The 21,027-nt window shown below is 44.3% G+C and overlaps 1 protein-coding gene across 15 annotated transcripts in view; it reads right to left on the minus strand.

Moving 5' to 3' along the window:
- NCAM1 (neural cell adhesion molecule 1) overlaps window positions 1–21,027 on the minus strand; it is a gene marked incomplete at its 3' end in the record, with an annotated part of 287,922 nt that overhangs the window by 51,745 nt on the left and 215,150 nt on the right. For 13 of the 15 annotated variants that reach the window (XM_080929730.1, XM_080929722.1, XM_080929729.1 and 10 more), the window contains exons 2-7: window positions 10,230–10,304; window positions 8,413–8,631; window positions 7,441–7,584; window positions 6,780–6,917; window positions 5,585–5,702; window positions 4,984–5,156 (exon numbers count right to left, since the gene is read on the minus strand). The exons of the other annotated variants lie outside the window; for them this stretch is intronic. In XM_080929730.1, coding sequence (XP_080785856.1) covers window positions 4,984–5,156; window positions 5,585–5,702; window positions 6,780–6,917; window positions 7,441–7,584; window positions 8,413–8,631; window positions 10,230–10,304 — 867 coding nt within the window. The remainder of the gene's footprint in view (window positions 1–4,983; window positions 5,157–5,584; window positions 5,703–6,779; window positions 6,918–7,440; window positions 7,585–8,412; window positions 8,632–10,229; window positions 10,305–21,027) is intronic. 15 annotated transcript variants of the gene reach the window in all.

Below are 21,027 nucleotides of genomic sequence, written 5' to 3' on the forward strand. Positions count from 1 at the left end.
TGGTGTTGAGGTTTGATTATGAAATGTCTCAGAGGCTTATAGGTTTGAACACTTAGCCTCCTGCTTGTGGGGGAGGTTTAGGTAGTTTATGGTACTTTGGGGAGGTAGAACCTTCCTAGAGAAAGGACATTACTCAGGGTATGGTTTGGGGTTTTATAGCCTGGTACCACTTCCCATTTCCTGTTTGCTCCTTGTATGTGGAAGAAATGTGATCTCTCCCTCTCTCTCTCTCTCTCTCTCTCTCTCTCTCTCTCTCTCTCTCTCTCTCTCTCTCTCTCTCTCTCTCTCCAGGTTGGCTTCATGATCCTTAGGTCCTGCCTTCCCGCTCTCTCTCCTTTTTTTGGGGGGGGGGGTTTGATCTGAGCATTCTATCTAACCAACAGAAAATAAACACAATAAAGATATTTTAAATAATTACAGGGAGACAGAAAACACTACTGGACAAATAGAGACATGTACAAAGCACTTCTTGCTTGTAAAAGATTCCCTCTCTCCGTGTGCTAGCACCAAAAGGGATCTCTTCAAGTTTTATCTTCCCATGGTCCTTGCTGTAGCTTAAACCCTGCATCAGCCCCTGGTGTCTATATACTTCTTCTGTGTTATCTTTGTCCTCCTGAGACCCAGTACCTCCAGTGGTTGCAGCCCTCCATGTATGAGCTACCTTTCTGTGGCTGTAATAACTATGACTAAGACAATTTATAGGAGAAAAGAGTTTGCTTTGGCTTAGTTTCAGATGGATGGAATCCTTCATGGAGGACTCATTGTGGCAAGCATTAGGCACAGCAGCTGGAGCAAGAAGCTGAGAGCTCACATCTTTAAACCAAGCAAAGAGAGCCCCTGTACTGTCTAGAGAATACTCTAGTAGTATTGAGGAAAAATTGGTAGTGCATGTGTGAGATACAGATACATGGGGAGGGGTGTAGCAATGCAGAGATGTATGAATATAGGTTTGCAGGGCCTCAGGGATGCAGGGATGTAGGGATGCAGGGATGTGGAAATGCATGGATGTAGGAATGCAGGGGTGCAGGGATGCAAAAATGTAGGGATGTATTTGTTCATTCAGGATGAATCTTGGGGAGACAAATATTTTTTTGCCCGATTCTTTATTCTATTTTCCCTTTCCACTTCCCCTGGGCCTTATCTATCCTGTTTCTTCTCCCATGACTCCACATGACCCCTCATTTGCTACCTGTCCTTCCTGCCTCAATCAATCATTGCCACCAGATCACTGTCCTAGAAGAAGATCAAAAACTCTTCTCTGGCCATGCTAGAGCTGGGTATGTTATCTTCCAAGGAGCTGCTTTTTGACGGCTGCATTATGAACCTAAGAGGTTACACAACGGCAAAGCAGAGGCCACAAAGTTTGGCAATAATAAAATGTTCCTGGACATAAAGAAAAAACAAACAAACCCAGAAACAAATTCAAAATCAAACGTGTAAAGAATCTAAGTTGATTCCGGCAGTGATTGCCCATGATGTATCATGTGAAGTCACTGCAGCCTTGGTTCTGAACACTCAGCATGTATACGCTGTCCCACCACACAATGCCAACAAACACTGGCTGCAAAGCCTCGGCTCCGATTCAAGACTATTGTAAGTTAGGAATTGTAGTGTTTTTACTACACATGCAAAGTTTTCTGCTCTTACAGAAACATAATAGCTTAATTATGTAAAACAACGACTTCAAATATTTTCCTAACATCATGTAAGTATCAAATTAGTGTGTCTTTGGATAGTATTGTGTTAGAATGCTTGATTTTAAAAATTGCTATTTGAGTCGCTGACATGAGTTCCACAGAAAAATTATTCAATGAGTTTTGGCTTGGGATTGGAGACAGAATTTCCAACAATTTCTGAAATGGTCCTAAACAAATTTCTGCCATTTTGTACTGGGTGTTTATGCAAAGTAGTGTTCTCAGCCTTGGTGATTATAAAATAAAAACATCAAGCAACTCTGAAGAACATTGAAGACATTCTGTGTCCAGTCATATCAGATATTCAGCCAAGATTTAATTCTTTATTAAATAAACAAGTATTCCCATCTCTTTGGTATGCAAATGAGCTTTCAGATTTCAATCAGTGGGGAAAAAAATTCATGTGTACCCAAGCCATAGTTTTAAAATAAGGTTGTTTAAAATTTCCCGGGTAAAAAGGGCTTGCAAATGGGAAACATCCGGAGAACCCAAGGGCAGCATGGTGGTCAAGGGGCAGAGTGTTCTCTCATGTTCCCATCTGGTCGCTGGGCCTTGCAGTTCCAGCACAGATGCCGACTGGCTACACGCAGGTGTGACCACCATTGCTCTCCCTGGGTACGGACAGAGAAGCCGACACCAGAGCCCCCTGTGATATGTGTAGAATAGGGACAATAACTGAGCAACCTCACAGGGCTGTGATGAGGCTAGGAAAGTCTGATTTGTGCTTCTGTGGCACGGTGTGGCAAGAAAGGCCACTTCTGTGCTGGGTATTGATATTATGACTGTATGGGGACAATGCTTTAAACCTTTTCCAGAGGCAACCGAGGCTAACTTGATCCCAGGATCATCTCCCAAGGACATGAGTCATGCTTCAGTCAAATGAACTAATGGCTATTCCTTCAGTTATTCAACCGCTTCTGCTTTCTTAGGTGCTGGAGGCACAGGTATAAGCCAAACAGGCAGAGGCCCTGCCCACAGCTGCTTACATGCAACACGGTGTGTTTTTCACAACTCCGCTTAAGGCAAGTACTGCCTGAAACACTTGTCCTGCCATTCTATATTTCAAGCTGTGCATCAGTTTGATGACTAACTTGATGCCACACAGGATAGGAAATCTTTCCCTATAAAGCATCCTCATGCTGTTGCTATGGAGTCATTATAGGGGGCTGTCATTTAAAATGTCAGTATTGGACATCTACACATGCCTGCAAATCTGCTGATGGGAAACAGACTCCATGAGATTTCATTTTAAACTTGGAGATGACTGGATTCACAGTGCACACTCAAATGGAGAGTGCTGACTGACTCATTATTCTTCTTTGTATGTTTATTTGTTTGTCTCTATCTCGGTTCTTCTCAGAGTCCAATTCTTACTTATCTCTCCAGCCATGCTGTCTAGGTGCAAAAAGCACTCAATATTTCTTAAACAAAGGGGCAAACTTGCAGATGCACCTGCCCTTCTCTATAATCTAGAAAAAATAATGTAGGTAGGGAAGATAAATCTAATGTATAGAGAAAACAACATCAACTATATATATATATATATAAATATATATATATATATATATATATTTTATGGGCTAAGAAGACAGCTCTTTCAGTAAGGTGTTTGCTTTGCCAACACGAGGATCTTTGTTTGAACCTCAGAGCCACATAAAAACCTGGGCATACTTGTAATCCATACAAGCTGGCCATACTTGGAATCCCAGCACCTGGGGAGGTGAAGACAGGCAGGTCCCTGGAGCTTGCTGCTAGATAGCCTAGCTGAATTAGCAAGCAACAACTTGATGAGACCCCTGTCTTTCCAAAGAAGCATATGGCACTTGAGGAGTGACACCTGAGGTTGACCTTTGTTTCCATCCTTGTGCACATCTATGTGCAGCTGCATACACCTATGCACACAAGCATGTGCACACACACATACGTATATGCACATTTTCATGAAGTTTCGTGTTATTTTTGTAGTAGAGCCTATTTGTAGACTCAAATGTCTTCAATGAACAAAAGAGACTCATCTGCGATTATCAGGGCTTTTGGTATATAAGCACCCGGTTTTCAAAGCCTGTTTACATACTGCTCTCCCCATCAGACTAAACAAGCAGGTCCCAACACTGGCTCCTAAGTATATATTTTAACAAGCTTGGAAGGACAGGTACCGAAAAGATCTCCGAAGCCTCTTTAACCAGCATGTTCTACAATGCAGCAGTTTAACTGTGCTTCTTAGACAAACAAACAGAGATTTTTCAGAGCCATTAAGGAACACCTTTCTTTGCAACAAATCCCCTTTTGTACAAGGAGTCCCCAAATACATTTCAATTCTGAAACACCTGGAAATTTGCTGAACTTATCAAGACAAAGTGGATGGAGACATGGAAGCTTGTGTGTGTGTGTGTGTGTGTGTGTGTGTGTGACTTTCTGTGACACGGGCACACAGGCCAGTAGAGGAGGGGAAAAAAAAGATGAGACAAGCAGCCAGGCACTGATCTTTACTAAGGCAGCATGAGTCTGGAGCTGTTTAGAGGATAAAGCAATGTATTAGATAGCCAGTATGCTCCCAGCACACTTCTAACGCTGATGGAGACTAGAGATCAATAATCCTTCAAACAAACTCGTCAAGAGAATTAGCTCAGGAACTTTCAGGTGTGTGGAGAAGACACAGTGAGTCCTGAGGCGGTCACTAGGGTGGTAGCTGGGGTAGGGGAGGCAATGTCAGACTGGTGTGGGAAGGGGAAAATGTGCTTGAGCTAAAGTCTGCACGATAACAAGAAGGCTGCTCAGAGTGGGTCTGTCTGAGGGAAGAATACTTTAAGCAGAAGAGCCTCAAAGGCAATGTCTCTGACATAGGGAATTGGCTCATTCCGAGGCAGAGACAGAAAGGAGGCTGGTGTACTTGGAGAGCCTTCTCTGTGGAGTGGAGGGAGGGAAAGGTAGCACTGGAGTACAAGGCTGGAGCTAGGGTCCCTTGTGTCATGGGATTAGTCTGGTGTTTACCTTAGTTGCAAGGGATCTTGAAAGGAGGATTGGCATTGAGGTAATCTGGCTACCACAAGTAGACAAGACTTCCAGTAGCCGAGCTGGAGAGCTAGAAGACCAGCTAGGAGATTGTGTGTTACTGAAGAGGGCTCACTGGTTTCCTGGACTGAGGCTTACATGTCAGAGAAGGCAACTAATGGTTATTTCCTGGATGCATGCCATGGTAGTGTGGATGTGCCTTTTGGATGGTAGAATGTGCCAAGTAGGAGGAACTTTGGCTGGACAGTTGCCCTGACATGCACTATCCTCTACCTACCAAAGACTTTGAGGTGGATGGAGGCATCCTGCTCGCCAGCCTTGTTCTCAGCGATGCAGACATATTCAGCCTCGTCATTTTTGTCCACATTCCTGATGGTCAGCTCAGAACTGTCGTCACTGAAGATGTGCTTCTCGTCATCTTCCTCCTCGATCTCTATGGGTTCCCCATCCCTACACAGAGCGGAAATGCAAAGGGTGATGATTCTGAGAGTGGCGGGAAGAGGTTCATTTCTGATCAGTTCCCATGGAATGCAGACTGTGCAAAGGGGACAGGCTTGGTCTACATAAAAAGGAAAGACGTCTGAACCAGCATCTCCTGTTATATGCTTTTCATGCCTCTCTCCCAATCTTTGAGTATGGGCAAAGGCTATTGCTAGAACTCAGAAAGATTTCATCGAACCGGCACCAAAAGCTACAGAAGTCTGAAAATGAAAACATAATCAAAGATGCCAAGAAAGAGGACTTCCCAGAAAAGAGCCATTCTTCACCTTAGTAACTTAGGAAGCCCACACTCATGCTTCTGTAAACCCCACAGGCACTGGGACTATAGATTGCCTTCGCTTCTCACCCATGACCCAAGGCACATGCCAGTTTCTTACTTTGTCCAGCTCATGGTGGGCTCTGGGAAGCCATCAGCATCACACACCAGGGTGACAGACTGGCCCAGGTTGGCAGTGGCGTTCACAATGCTCTGTCTGGCTTGGACAGTGGGCGGTACTGAAGGAAAGAAGGATGTCATAGGTGGTTATGCAAGTTAGAAGAACCCAATGGCCCCAAGAAGAGGCATTTGGAGGTCCTCAGGTGGCAGCGTTACCACCTGAGCGTTAACAGTCCTGGATGTCTACAGTGTTGGTCAAAGGCATCTGAACTCACATGGCAGTCTAAATAATTAATGTAAACTGAGCGAAAATTTGCCCGCAAATGTGCATTATTGTTTTTAAGAGTTCAGCCCCTATACTGCGTCTTAACTCATGTTCATGTGGTATTTGATTTACAGCGGCTATTTGTTGGGATGTATTTTCTCAATCAATATATTACAATATATACAATATACACAACTAAGAGGGTTGGTGGGACTTGATGTTAAATGGAGGCTCTGCTTTCCATCTTGGCAAACATTAGGAAGTACAGTTCCTGTTGGTTGCCAGATTGGCATGTTTCTGAAAGATACCAGCTCAGCAGGGTGACATTCTGTGCAACTGTCATAAACAACTTTGGGCACAAGGTGCTTCTACCAAAGGGATGAGAGGGAGAAAGCTTGGCAAGAAAACACGTATCAATAACCAAAACAATTCCAATGTGATTTACTTACTTTCCTAGCACTGACATTATAATTTCCTGTAAGCATCTTGCAAATGTCAGATCGATGCTCTGGGTGTGTTTATTTGACACTGCAAATTAAGATTAATAAGCCCACAGAACACGATGCTGACTATTCTGAGACCTGAATTGATTGCAGTATTTTCTCTGCCCATCAAACCAAGGGGACCAACTTCCTAATGACGGTAACATCAAGGACACTGGGGATGAAGTAGGGTTCATTAGCAGAATGGGGAGATTTTAGTTCTGTTAGACAATGGAGGGCATTTGATATGTACACCTGGAGGGAGATACCAAAGACAAGAGGGTTAAGGAGAAAATGTCCCCCTCTCAGGGGTTGTGATGGTGGGGAAGAGGTTCCCTTGAGATTTAGGAATGAGACAGAACAGGTCTACAGTCAAAGGAAATGGAAAAAAAGGTTCCCAGTTGAACCCTGGTGGTAGTAATGGAGAGAACAGGAAAGGCAGATCTCACCATTCACAATGACCTGAATGTCCTTGAAGTTGATCTCCCCCCGGGCCAGGATCCTGCCCTCACAGCGGTAAGTGCCCTCATCCGTTTTCTTGATGCCCCGGATCTGCAGGTAGTTGTTGGATAGGACTATGAACCGGACTGGAAGAGACAAGGTCAGACCGTGAACTCCACAATCAGGCAAGGATCTGAGCCTCCTGCTACTGTCTTTTACTCAATTTGTGTTATTTTTGAGACAGAGTTTCACAGTATAGTCCACCTGACCTGAACTCACTATGAAGCCTAGGTTAGCCCCAAACATGCAACCATTCCCCTGTATCAGCTTCTGCATGCTGGAATTACAGACACATGACACAACCTGGTTATCTCATCCTTGGTCCTGCCTCTGGTGTTATGGTGTTAGGATTTAGGCTGAAATGAGCAAAGATATCCCTGGTCCTGAAAGACAGATGATTCGGTCTAGGGATATCGTGTCTGCCTTTTGCTTTGGAGAGACAAGCAGGTGCTTGAACACACTAGTTACAAATACACATCTGTTTAGGATCCAGAAATTGCATGTGAGTTCTGGGGACGGAAATCTGCATTTAGATGAAATGTTGCTGCAGGGCTTGTGGAGGGGTGGAAACCTAGGGTACCTGAGGGCTCATGGGAACTCAGGTCTCACCATCTTTTTTCAGGATGACATCTCGGCCTTTGTGTTTCCAGATGATGGTTGGGGGCAGAGAGCTGACCACATCACAGACAATCACAGCATCTTCCCCCTCCTTAAACTCCTGCGGGGTTGGTGCATTCTTGAACATGAGCTTCTCTGAAAGACAGCAGGAGGAGCAGAGTGAGGAATAAATACCTTCGCAATAGAACCCCGATGCCCGGATCTCAGCCCCGGGGCAGCTCCACACATAACCCGGCGGTGGTAGCGGGGCTCCCCCTCAGCACTGGGTCACTGACTGAGGCAGAACAGTTAGCATTGAGAGGGGTCTGTGGAGGGGGTTGGGTTCCCTGGTGCAGTGACCATGCACAGAGATACAGTGATGAGTGCTGTATCTATCCTACCGTGACAGTAAGGGCCACTGATTCCCTTTGGTCTCCCACTCTGACCTCACCCCAGCTTTCTTATAGCAGAGAAAATTCTGAAGAATAAGAGCCAACTTCATGGCAGTTAATGCTCTGATAATCAACACTTAGCATGACTTGAGCCAACGCTATGCACAGTAGGAAGGCAGCGAGAGGTCACTGCCAGGCCAGCCTTCCATGGCCGTTAAGAGCCACCCTCCCCAAGCAGCGTCAAGTGTTCACATTTAATCCTCCATCTCATTAGGTCGTTGGGCTATATCACTAGCAAGTGTGGTGGGATAAGAAGCAAACACCTGAACCATGTATCTGTCATTGTCACTTGGAAGACATGGAGGAACTGACACTAGCCCATGGAGGACAGTGGACATGTAGTGACAAATGGTGGGAACCAGCCTGTCTGGCTCTGGGCTGACCAGTGACCATTTGAGACTATACTAGATCTCTTAGCAACTCGGACGGAAAAGGCACTACTGTCCTCCCATTGCCTTCTCTCTGCCTTCACTACCCACGCGTGTATCTTTCTAACGAAGGTGTGAATGGAGGGTACATAGGAGGCTCTTACGGAAGATCTTCACATTGACAGTGGCCTCAGACTGGGTGCCGTCCTCAGCGGTGACCACACACTTGTAAATGCCTGCATCGTCGATGTTGGCATTGTAGATGGTGAGGGTAGAGGAGTCGTCATCATTCCACACCACTGAGATCCGCTGCTGGTTTGGGCTCAGTTTCTCCCCGTTGGGGGAGAACCAGGAGATGTCCTTATCTTTGGCATCTCCTGCCACTAAGGAGGAAGAGATAATTTTCAGAGCACAGAAAATGAGAAGATTACGCCCTTTCGCAATGTCCATGGCTACCTAGTAAGAGCTCCTGGGTGGCAAAGTCTGGAAAGGAATCTCTATCATGAAACACTTTGCAGCTAGGATCTTTGTACACACACACACACACACACACACACACACAATCTCTTAGAGTTGAACAAACTCACTGCTGCCTGTACATAAAGTATTTTTTTTAGTTGTCATGTCCTTGGAGAAGGAAATAACATTTGCTGTGAACCCACTGTGCTCCATACACTAAGCTAGGAATGAATGTGTACTACGGAATGGGAAATAAAAGGGGTTGGTTTATCTGACCCTGAGCTCCAGGGCCTAAGCTAACCAGAACCAACTGATCAGAATGAAAAGGAGGAGACTGTTCAACTTTGAAGAGAAACTGGGTAACCCAAGAGTTGAGATTCCAGCCATTTAGACTGTGGCAACTCTGTTCAAACTGGTATGGATGACAAATATTCTGATGCCCGTTCCCTCAGTCAACCTGCTAAGTCAGCAATGCCTGCTCTCTCTGGAGACCTGTGAGGGGCACTCAGCTGCCTAGAGGCCAGGCTGTGTCATGGGGAACAGCTCTCCGATCTACTACTCCGTCTTTCATTTGCTACCTATATGAGGCACCAGCCTGCACTGCCCAGCCCGGCGCAAGATGTGTGCTATGGAAATGTAGTGTTCCTTTCGGGGCCCATCATGTTTTCAATAAATATCACAATTTGCAAGCTCTGCTCTGGACACTAAGGGCTATATCTTCGGATCGTGGAAACTGCAGGAATGACAGCGGAGCTGGAGCAAATATGTCCTCAGCAGCCATAGTGCCATGGGCAGATGCAAATCATGGTGGCACTTAAAGCTCCTTGCCACTAAAAGTAGCTTGTTAAATGGCACAGCCTACACCTAGCTCAGTTTATCCCCACTTCTGTTCTATTCCAAATCCCAGGCACGCCAACCTACCAACACCATAAGAGCCCATTTCCCCCATTCCTTCCCCCATAGGACAGTTCCCCATTATTATTAGGGACATATTTCCCAATGAAGCATTAGGAACACCAGCTACGGCACATCCCAGAGCTGTGTGCATGTGTGGCATTCACGGAGCAGAACGCATTTGGTATTTGGAACAGTCCTGAAAAGCCAAGACAGGTGTCTTCACAGCAAGTGCTACCGTATTCACTGTACTTTCAAACCTTGGATTTCTGAGGTTTGAGTTATTCTAAGGAGTGAGCCTTAGCCCTATCTATGGGGTCATTCTATTTATGCCCATGCTACATCCTGGAGCTGTGCTTAAAGACAAGATACTAGACCTGAGATAATACACTCACTGGGGGGGGGGGGGGAGGTGTTGCTCTGATTTTCCTACAAAGCCTTTGGATGGCTCCAGTGTCAAGCAGAAGTGTCGCACCATGAAGGGAAGGCCTCTGAGACTGGTCTGGAATGGTTACACTGCTGACCAAGAGGAGAGCAGTGGCCAGAAGTCTAGGCTTGGTACTCTCAGCTCCAAGCAACAGGTTTTGGAGGCAAGCTTTGGAATGGGGACTGGACCCAGGGCGCTTACCTTGACACAGGAAGAATTTGGACTCTCCAACGCTGATTTCTCCTTGGCTGGGAACAATATCGACCTGCAGGGAGACTGGCAAAAGAAAGAAAAGGACCAGTTCAAACACACCATTAAAATTGTGAGATGAAGCCCCAGAGTTTCCACTCAAAAGTGAGATTTTTTTTCCAAGCTCAGTTTTATAAAAGAATGAGGTCTATTTGGCTTCTGAATATTTGACACTATCAAAGTAACTTCATACCATAGCCAGAAGGAAATATAACTTAGACCACTCCTACATGGAACAGTTATTTGCTTTCAGAGTGGAAAGGGGCCCCTGGGCTGCTCACTAAACAACTACGCTTTGTATTCACAGAAAGAGCCAGCTAGCCAGTCCCTTTCGGGTGTCAGTCTGAAGTATCTCTGGGGCTATTAAGAGCAGGGAGCCTGTCACCCCAGAACTATGCGTCCGGATAGCTGACACATCCCCTGTGGTGCTATGCTTGACCACTGTGAATCAGATTCATTCTAAAGCAATGTATGACTATCACCTATCTCTAGGGCTAAAACCAACATCAGTCTACCAATCAGTCGGCTGTGCTTCTGAAATCCCACAGTCCATGCTTTGTGGAATTCTTTGCACTCCTTGGCTACTTTCCCTGAATTTTTATTTGAATATACATACACTCAATCTTCGCATGGCACTGATAAGAAAAAGAAAATACACAACACCAGATCTCACTGTTTGCCAGCTTCCCCGTGCCTCCTGTTTATCTCCTTAGAGTAGACAACAACGGCGCATGAAAATACAGTTTTAGGACAGGAAAGCAGAATGCTTTATTCACTCGAAAGCAACTTCCTTCTACCTCTGCTCTCTGTAAGTAGATCTGAAAGGCAAAGGCTAGCACACACTGGGTTCAATGGAGGGAGCTCCTCAGAGCCATTATAAAGCAAGCCCCCTCTTATATGCTACTCCCCCCACCCCAAATAACCAGGCTGGGTCATAGAGACTAGGAGTTCTTCCTTCCAACAGCCATTTTCTGTTCACAGTGGAAGAGGGAAAGCTTGTTGCCATGGTGACCAGCTTGCAGGCAGGGCTGGAGCAGCAGCTCTAAGCATCGGCTCATGAGACAAGAGACCACAGTTGTGCTCAGCAGAATACAGGGATCAAAGGGCCTGTCTGGGGCTGGAAAGCTTGGATGGGGATAGGCAGGGGATTGGGGGTACAGCGTTCCTAATCATCTCACTGATAGACAAAGCAAGTCCTGAAAAATGTGGGAGAGGCTGGACAGGAAAAGGGGTGAAAAGGAGCCCATATGGAGAAAAACAAATGGAAGAAAGGGGTAAGGAATGGGGCTCAGTATAAAGGAGGGCAGGAAGCTGGGCTCTCCTTCATGGATAAGTGGCTGAGCTTGGGCATATTCAAATACTGAACTGGAGGAAATTGTATAATAATCCAGGGAAGGAATCACCTCTCTTTTGTTATTGCCAACCAGTCAAAGAAATGGGGCTTCATTCTTCACCAAGAACATGTCCTCCCTGCCCAAACCTTTCTGTGCATAGCTCTTGGTACCTCTGAGTGCACAGGTCCAGATGCAACCAGCTGGGATTGCTTTCCCCAGCACACATATCTAGCTGGAGTTATGTGGTGCTCAGTCCCACAGTGGTACCTTGGGAAATGGTCTCAGATATCCCTACAATCTGATTTCTTCACTGCCCAGATGAGGAGGAGCAGTGATGTGATTTCCTCACAGACACTGCCAGTTACAGGTCTGTGTTGTGGAGCAACGGCCTCCTGGCTCTCAGGTAAGTTCTCGCTCACTTTTCAGTACAGTCTTTGTGAAGAGGGAAAATGTTCTCACTGAATGAAAGGAACCATCTGCACACGCTCGGTGACCCCCCTTAACACTGCCGTTTCTTGGAGAATATAAAAAAACCCTCTGCTATTCTGAGAGCTTGGGGCCTAACAGAGAAGGCTGTCGGCCAGTGCTGTGAACTTGAAGGCCAACCATAACCTCTTCAGTTGCTTTTGGTGGCTCACGCTTCATGGGACGGATGGAACCTTCGAGTCCAGAAACTGTTCTTCTACCATGACTCACCTGGCTAGTATTCCTCTGTGGAGTTTCCAGGACATTCTCTAAAAGCAGAGGTATCCTTCTGTCTGCAAAGTTCACTGCCCATGTGCTGAGCATTAGCTGTCAACCTCAACATATGGACCCTGTTACTTTAATCCCCTCCCTGCTGGAGAATCTCCTCATTCTAAGTGAAAAAACAGCCTTCACTTCTTCTTCTTTTTTTTTTTTAAAAGCTTCTTTCAAAAAAGAACATGACTCTCAAGGGGGAGTCAGGCTGAAGAGCTTTCATTCCCAAATGCTGCCAGGATCTATCTATGGACAGCAGAGAGAAAGAGAAACTCGAATTTCAAAGGAATTCCCAGCTTAACGGGATCCCTCGCACACATTTATCATCAGTTCTAAAAAAAGAAATCTTCCACGGAGACTGCCGGCCCTTTACACACAAGGAAGAGAGACCGATTTCTCTCTCAAAGCACCGGGCAGGGCTGGGACAGAGGAGCCTGGACAGTCTGCAAACAATGCTTGGATGTTTTAGACGATAGCGCAAATTTCCCTCCTGCATGTGCCGTACCTTGAAATATTAGGTCTAATAATGAGAAGGGAAACCCCGTGGTAAACTCCAAACTCCTCGTCTCCCCTGCTAGCCCCCCCCTTGTCATTTTTTTCACTGTTTTGCAATAAAATGTGAATTGTGTCTCACCTTCCTCTTGTGTGTGCAAGATAATTTTTTTTTAGCCAGCACAATGGAGACCTTTAAAGACACTGTTGCAAGCACTGTTCTCTAATTATGTGGCTGATGCCCTGCTTTGTTTCAGCCTTCCATGCACAAACACTGTCATCTGAGCTGCATATGAAGATTCGCACGCCCAAACCCAGATGTTTGGACCTGGGTGGGCTTTGCTAGTTGGGGTGACACTATCCAGTAATTTCCACATCATCGTCCCCTCATATATCCACCAAGCGTATCTGCAGTCAATCTATGCTATCGGATTTACAGAAGCCAGTTTATTGCTACACCAATCTACTAATAGTTCAGGGAGATTAAAAAAAAAAAAAAAAGACCAAGGAGAGTGCCGTATCACCTGCAGAAGAGGAAAGTGAGATGTAGGAAATGAAATACTTCACTTAAATGATGAACAACTCAACCAAGAATGAATGATGGAACATCGTGTAATTCCAGTGCTCCAGTTCACATGTCTCTGCTTTATAACTACTTTGGCCCCTCCCCCGTCTGTGTGTGTGTGTGTGTGTGTGTGTGTACATACGTTGATGTTGTTGTGTAGGCCAGAGGTCAATCTCATGTACCATTACTCAGGAGCCAACCCTTTGATTTTTGAGATAGCATCTCTCTTGGGCCTGGAGCCCAGTCAGTCATGCTGGTCTGGCTGGCCAGCAAGCCCCAAGGATCTGCCTTCTCCACTTCCCCAGCAGGATGGCAAATGCATACCACTACACCAGGCTCTTGCCTATGATTCCTTGCAGAGCAAGTGCTATCTCCCCAGGCTCCTAGATCCTTTCTGAAACATCCAAGTAGGTTTATTGTGACCTGTTGGTCCCCATTGGTTGGTCTTTCTCTCTCCAAGTAATAAGCTAGATATAGCAGAGTCTTTATACAAGAATATTTCAGTTACATTGCTGTGCTGTCACCATTTCCATGTCGTTAATGATCACTGTCCTCTTCACTCATGCATGATAATCCCATGACCCCCATTTGACAGATGGGGAGGCAGAAGTTCTAGGCCCTAATTAATGGACCAGTTCAAACTCAAGGTGAACAAAGTCCAAAGCCCCAGCTGCTCTTCTCCACTGTGTTAATCCCTGTGAACCAGTACTAACCACAAAGACAACTACAAGGTCCCATCCTTCCATAAACAGAACGACCCACCTCTCCCTGTCTCAGGTACATAAGTGTGAGGCAGCATGCTTGCTTCTAAAATAATTTGTCCTTTTCATTTTTTTAATTTATTTTTTTAGTTGATGAATACTCTGAAAGCAACACTCCCGCTTTTAGGTGTAGATAGATGTTTTATAACTCTCGGCTTCCTAGCAAAAGTAGGCTATAAAGTCATAGTTACTGAAACGTGAATGAAAATTTCAGCTTAGAAGAGACGCTAAGGCACTTATCTGGAGAGGCGGGGATCTTGTTAGGTAAAGTAACAGGGAAGGAAGTATCATTTATTCTGATTTCCAAAGCGATCCATAGATTCTGCTTACATCAGCATCTTCTCGAGGCAGTTAAATTTTACTGGTTTTTCTTTCAATGTGTTTGTCCGGGTAGGAGCTTCCAGCAGAAAGTGAACTCACTGTCTCTGAAGTCACGGGGAAGTACCGCCATGTTGGGAGGCTATTAGTCATGGAAAAGGTGAGATTGCATCTGCTTATGGGCCCAAGGTCAGAGTGGGCACTGTTGAGGAAGATGTCTTATGACTGATCAATTTAAAATGGACAGACTATGAAGGATTTCTCTGATTGGAGGCTTTGCATGAGATGAAAAAAAATTTCTACAGTCTATTTAACAACGCTTAAGGACTTTTGAAAAGGGTATTGAATTGTAGCTTTTATGGTTATTTTTTTTGTTTTTACTTGTTGCTTTAGAAATAAGCCTTAAGTGTTGCTATGCATAATCACCTTGGTGGAGAGATGCGGTTTTGTTTTTCTAAGAATAACTGGGGGCTTTTTCATGCAACCACAGTTGCTCTTAACTACAGCCTCAGACAATCGGGGGCATCAGAACTGATATCACCTATTGATAGTGACAATTTACTCTCAGAGATAAACATGGAACACAAAGAAAGTAAGACAAACCGAGGTGCTACCCATGCTGGGTGCTCAAGACCCAGGCTCACATCTGCTGAAGCGTGGATCGCAGTTTGATCTCCTGTTAGCTGTATGTTCACAGGCAAGTAAGGAACTTAACCTTTCAGTGTCCCCTTGGCCAAACAGAGAAACTAAAACAACCCACAGCTTGGGAAAGATTGTGGGAATTGATATATGAAAATCATACAATAAGTTCCCAATACTTGTACATTTAGTGCATAATGCTAGGAACCACCCTTCCCAATGAGATTATTTCAGTTTGAGGGAAGTGATGTTTTCCTTTACGGCTGAAAAATGAAATTTCCTTCTCAGATGATCTAATATGTAGATAGGTAGCCTATTTCTGCTCTCTGCATTAACTTATTTCTTTGGAACATGTTGAATTCAGCCAAAGCCAAAAACACAACCATGGAAACACTGAGTATTGCTTTGCACGGATCCTTTTACCTTGACCTCAAGAGTTCTCAGGCTGTTCAAACAGTGAGACTCAACCTATGTGCTGGCCTTGTCACATGAATTAAATAGGAGCTGTTGTGGTTAAGGACCCAGGTTCTGGAGTCAAGGAGACAGTCTGAGTTCCAGCTCTGTCTCTTAGGAACAGAGTTGGCTGGCAAATGGATCTGAGCACATATTCTTCATCTCCAATTCAGTATACTTACCCTATAGATGCCATGTGGCTACTGAACTGATTTAGAAAAATACTTCATATAGTCTCTCTCTCTTACACACACACACACACACACACACACACACACACACACGAGCACGAGCTCGATCTTGACTTCCCTCACAATCTCAAATAAATGAAATCCTCAATTACAGCAGGAATAGTTTGTAGCAGCAGTAATGAAATGGTAGAAATTTCATAGCTAACATCTCTATCTGTCTGTCTGTCTGTCTGTCTATCTATCTATCTATCTATCTATCTATCTATCTATCTATCTATCTGTGTGTGTTTATATCTATCTGTATGTTCCAATACATCCACTGAGAGCTTATACAAATGTATACAAGTGTACTAACAGAATAAGTGCAGATGTCAGATTAATGCTGTTGGAAGAGTAATTTGATACGAGTAAATTTATCTCATTAAGGGAAAAGGGATTAATAAATTACAAGAAGGTACAGGAATGTAGCTTATATCAGCACGACATATATGGTTTGAGACATTGCTGGTAATAGCTGCTCAGGAAAAAATAAGGTAAACATTTGAATATCATTAACCCCAATGCAGATGCTAATTTTAAGGTGTCATAAAGCACATGCTCTCAGAGATTTTAATTTACAGTTGCCTAGAATGGTGTCAACATGGAAGACTACATTCCAGCTGCCACTGGAAGCATTGTGAGAGCCTGCAGCAGAACTAGAATCATCTAAAAGCCATATGAGCACTGCTAACATTTCAACAAAACTTTCCAATAAAAGTTTTGTTCAAACTTGAATATCCAGAAATAAATCATCTAGGTTTCCAGGTCAATGGCAATAACCAAACAGTTCAAAGCCCTCTGTGTAATGCTCTCACAGGATCATAGTCCCTGGGTTTCTGCTAAGAAAGAAGACAAGCTAGAGAGTGAAGGAACTCTCTGGGTAGAGCTGAGGTCTCTTCTGTTTGTGAATATCTCAACACAGATGACGTGTGAGAGCAGACTTTCAGAACAGAAGAGGAGACAAAGATGGCTGTCAATAATGGTAGACATGGCCTCAGGTTTAAGCTAGTGGGATGGAGAAGAAGCTAAAGCACTTGGAGTAAAGACAAACCTGCTGGCCGACTGCAGATAGTACAGACAGATTTAAGCCAAATTCACTGGCACGAGACACTGGGTTTTTTATGCTTATGTACTGAGCTGGCTTCCAAAACCTAGCATTTTAATAAACTCATTCAGACTTGACACTGTTACCTATTTAAAGCCATACAACAAGTGATGCTGGTAAGGCGTTCCTCCATCCTCCCCAGTTCCCGGTGACTCATCCCAACAGAAAAGTAGAGGAAGTGACGAGGTGATCAAGGCCTCAGCATCCTTGCATGTTCTACATACCCATAATCCACACCATAAGGTTGTAACAAGGAAGAAAAAACGTTGACTATCACAACAACCGAGGCTTCCACAATTAACCGGATAGATCCCACCACCCCAAAAGTCTGTCCTGTGGAATGCTGGTAGTGAAATAAAGGAAACCCACCTATCAGAGCAAGTGGTTCTATTCCTTAGCATAATAAATTACAGAAGCTGCTGTGAACGAGGCAAAATTGTCTACAGGTTCTATCCCATGGGTCTGTCTTCAGATCAGAACCCAAGCCAAGTCCAATAATGGTTACAGCCCTCTTGATCTCTCGAGTTCAATAATGTCTCAGAACTCTTGGCCTCTTGAGTTTGCTGAGTCAAACTATCATTTTATTAGTTCTAACTTTTAAAATCAGATGGTTTTGATTTAATGGAAGAAAGATTATGGCACAGGGTGAAGGCTCAGTAGGCGAAAAGCACCAGCCAAGCAAATGTGAGGACTACAGTTGAGATTCCTAGAACTCATATAAAGCTGGATGTGGCAGAATGTATCTGTATTTCCAGTTTTCCTATGGAGACAGGAGGCAGAGACTGGAGTTTGGGAGGCACACAGGCCAGCATATGTAGTTACAGATGGTAAGAAAGCCTATCTCAGAACAAGGTAGAGGCAAGGACTGGCATGAGGGCTTCTCTTATGACCACATATACTGCCTACATTGTCATAGGTGCCACAACCCCTCCCACCACACATATGCATTTCTATATCTATACATATGCACATATACATATACCATCCACACAAGCATACACTGAACACACACACACACACACACACACACACACACACACACACACGACCTGTCAATGGTTGAAAACTGTCGTTGCTGGGCCCAGGTCACTTCATGCCTTGAGTTTCTGAGTACAGAATGAGAAAAATGCTTGCTGGTTGATCTGTTCAGAAGTAAGAATCACAGAGGTTGCCTACCCTCACTCCCACCACCAATGCACCATCTCCGATACTTAAAGGAACACCAAAGATGGGTATGAGCCACACAAACTTTAACTGCATCCACAGATTCAGCACTGGGCCAGCAGAGAAGCCAGCCTGCCCATCAAAATGAGCATATTTTCTCATCTTAAAACATACTTAAATTTTTACCATCTTTTGTGTTTGCCAAAGCATTGGATCACAAGGGTCCTCATAGTGTCTCACCAGGGCCAGCTTCCAGTATGGGAATAAAATCCTTTGGAATTATGCACTAGCCCAGCCTCCTATAGTACATAAATGGTAAGGGCAAGAATGTTCTAGAGCATCTAACCCCAAGGAGTGCATAGCCATATATATATATATATATATATATATATATATATATATATATATATATATATATGTGTATATGTATATATATATATATATGCCAAGAAGCTGTAACATGGTCTGTTTGTAACTTGGCTTCTCATCCTGTGCTATCATGGAAGGCCAGGATTGTAGAGCTAATTAGTAACCAAGGAGGAAGAGTAGGAAGGGACCTGCTCTTCTCTCATCAACTCCTTTATTTTACCTTCAGAAAAACCAGGAGTGGAATCCCATATGCTTTAGTGAAGTTTGGAAGCCCTGATGTTGACCACAAACATTGAACTCCTGACCTAGGACTTCCCTTTGCATCTGTGCCTTACTTGCTTGTGTATCTCAGTAGCTGGTTCTGATTTCTATTTATTTGGTTTGCCTTAGTCTCCTCCCAAACCCCAAAGAGCCAGGGTTTTCAAGTACAAAATTAATTCTAGAGAGCTGAGTTCAAACAATCCATGCTCATGAAGGTTTTGTGATGAGCTGTTTAAACTGTCCAAATGAGCCCAACCCAGGCAATTTTTATTAATTAATTGACTGATTTGCTTATTTGTTATGTGTATGGTATAAGTGTGTGTGTGTGTGTGTGTGTGTGTGTGTATGTGTGTGTGTGTGTGTGTGTGTGTGTGTGTGCTCATGCACACATGCAAGCATGCTTGTGCACAAGGAAGTCATAATAGTCTGTCAGGTGTCCTTAGTACCTTAAGACAAGATCTCTCACTGAACCTGAAACTTGCATTTTTAACTCAGTTGGCCATTCAGTGATCTCCTGGTATCTGCCCAAACCTGGCTCTTAAAGCTGCAATTACAGGTATGTTATCTATGCCTGGCTCTTTACATGAGTATTTAGGATTTGAACTCAGATCATACAGCAAGCACTCTTACCCACTGAATCATCTACCCAATCCTCCAGGGGAAGGTTTTTTTTTTTTTTTTTAATTGTTGTTCCCTTTCTCTGGGTAGACTCTAGTTGTGAGCAGGGCAGTACCTTACGTGAAGTTACATTAGGGAAATGCAGGGCAAGGAGGCAAACAGATGTTTGGAACTCAGATAAAGTTCTCCAAATAAATAGAATCAATCAATCAATCAATCAATCAGGGCTTCTTGGTAAACCATCTCATGCTAGGTACCAGGAAGCTCCGACAAAGACAATGTAGTCAGTCTCAGGTTGCTCTCTGCACCCTTGCCTTGACAAAATCACTCATGGGCATCTTGCTTCCAGCCATAAAAAGGTACTGATATGAGGCAGATTACCCCCACCCCACTTCCAACAGCTTCTGCTAACATGGCAAGAAGCTGGGATTATATCTTTCAATATTTGTCCAGCTGTTGTTTGCAGATGTTGTACTCTTTACACTGAGAAAACAGAAAGCTAGAGAGTTCTGGCAAGCAACTTCATCCTGAGAAGTTTAGATACTGCCAATGTCTTTCAAAAACGTCCTTATGTGTTGATGGCTTTAAGCACATCTGGGCTATTGAAGATACAGAGCTTAACACTCCTCAAACATTGCAGAGAATTGTCAAAAAATCCCTTCTCTATTAAGTAAAAATTCTACACACTCAACGATATGTATGTGATTGTTGTGGCAAGGAAGTGTTTAATTTATTTAATCTCTACAACAGTCCCATGAGGCTGGTACTATTTTGTCATATTGGAATAATGGAGAAACTGTAGAAACAGAATAGAACCCAGGCTGACTTGCCTCTAGGAACTTGTTTTAGAGTTGAACTTAATAGAGTCAGTGTCAAAGTGATCTCTGATGACAGATGATTGTTTTTCTGCTGGAGGAGCTGGCAAACAGGCACAAGTTTAGAGAAGGACACCGCAGGCTACTAGCAGTTCTAATAGAACTCTTTCTGACTCTAAGCAGTAACTAAAACAGCAGTTGTTGAGCCCATATGGCCCCTTGTCTCACCTCTACAGTCTTCCCCAGGACCCTATTCTCATCACCTCAAAGCTTGGCCTCAAAGCTTTCGTGTAGCTCATTCTACAACTGTGATGGCTCTATGCTCAGCACCGATGGCGGCCACCACTAAAGACAGGATCAAAGGAGTTGGGTTCTTCCCGGTGTGGGTTCTGAATTAGTCATCATTTTTCACTATTGGGATGTCAGTGTGAAATGTTTCTTTGCTGAGTGTGGTGGCTGCACACCTGTAATCACAGCATGCTGAGAGGAAGGAAGGGGGGAGTCTGAGGGCAGTGTAGGATGCACAGCAAGAACCCGTCTCAAAGCAACAACAGCATTCTTGATGCTATTGTGACTATTTCATCCTCAAAATCACTTGTAGCAACTCATGTCAGGTCTGAACTTGTGCATCTCCAGGCAGCTATCCTCCTGAAGAGGTGATCTGAAGCATGACTCTGCCAAAGGAATTCCCATCAGAGGTCACACTTTTTTCTACTGGGTGCAGAGTTCAATCTCAAACCACACAGCTACTTTTAACCCAACCAAATGATGTTTGTCCTGATGGATAATACACATGGCCACGCTATACGAGTGTTGGAGTGGGAAGCGCAAGAATACCTAAGCATTTGGACAGTAGTTCTTTTACTAATATAGTTATTGTTCTTGAGT

This window comes from Micromys minutus (assembly GCF_963924665.1).
Source record: "Micromys minutus genome assembly, chromosome: 16".
NCBI classification, from domain to species: Eukaryota; Metazoa; Chordata; class Mammalia; order Rodentia; family Muridae; genus Micromys; species Micromys minutus.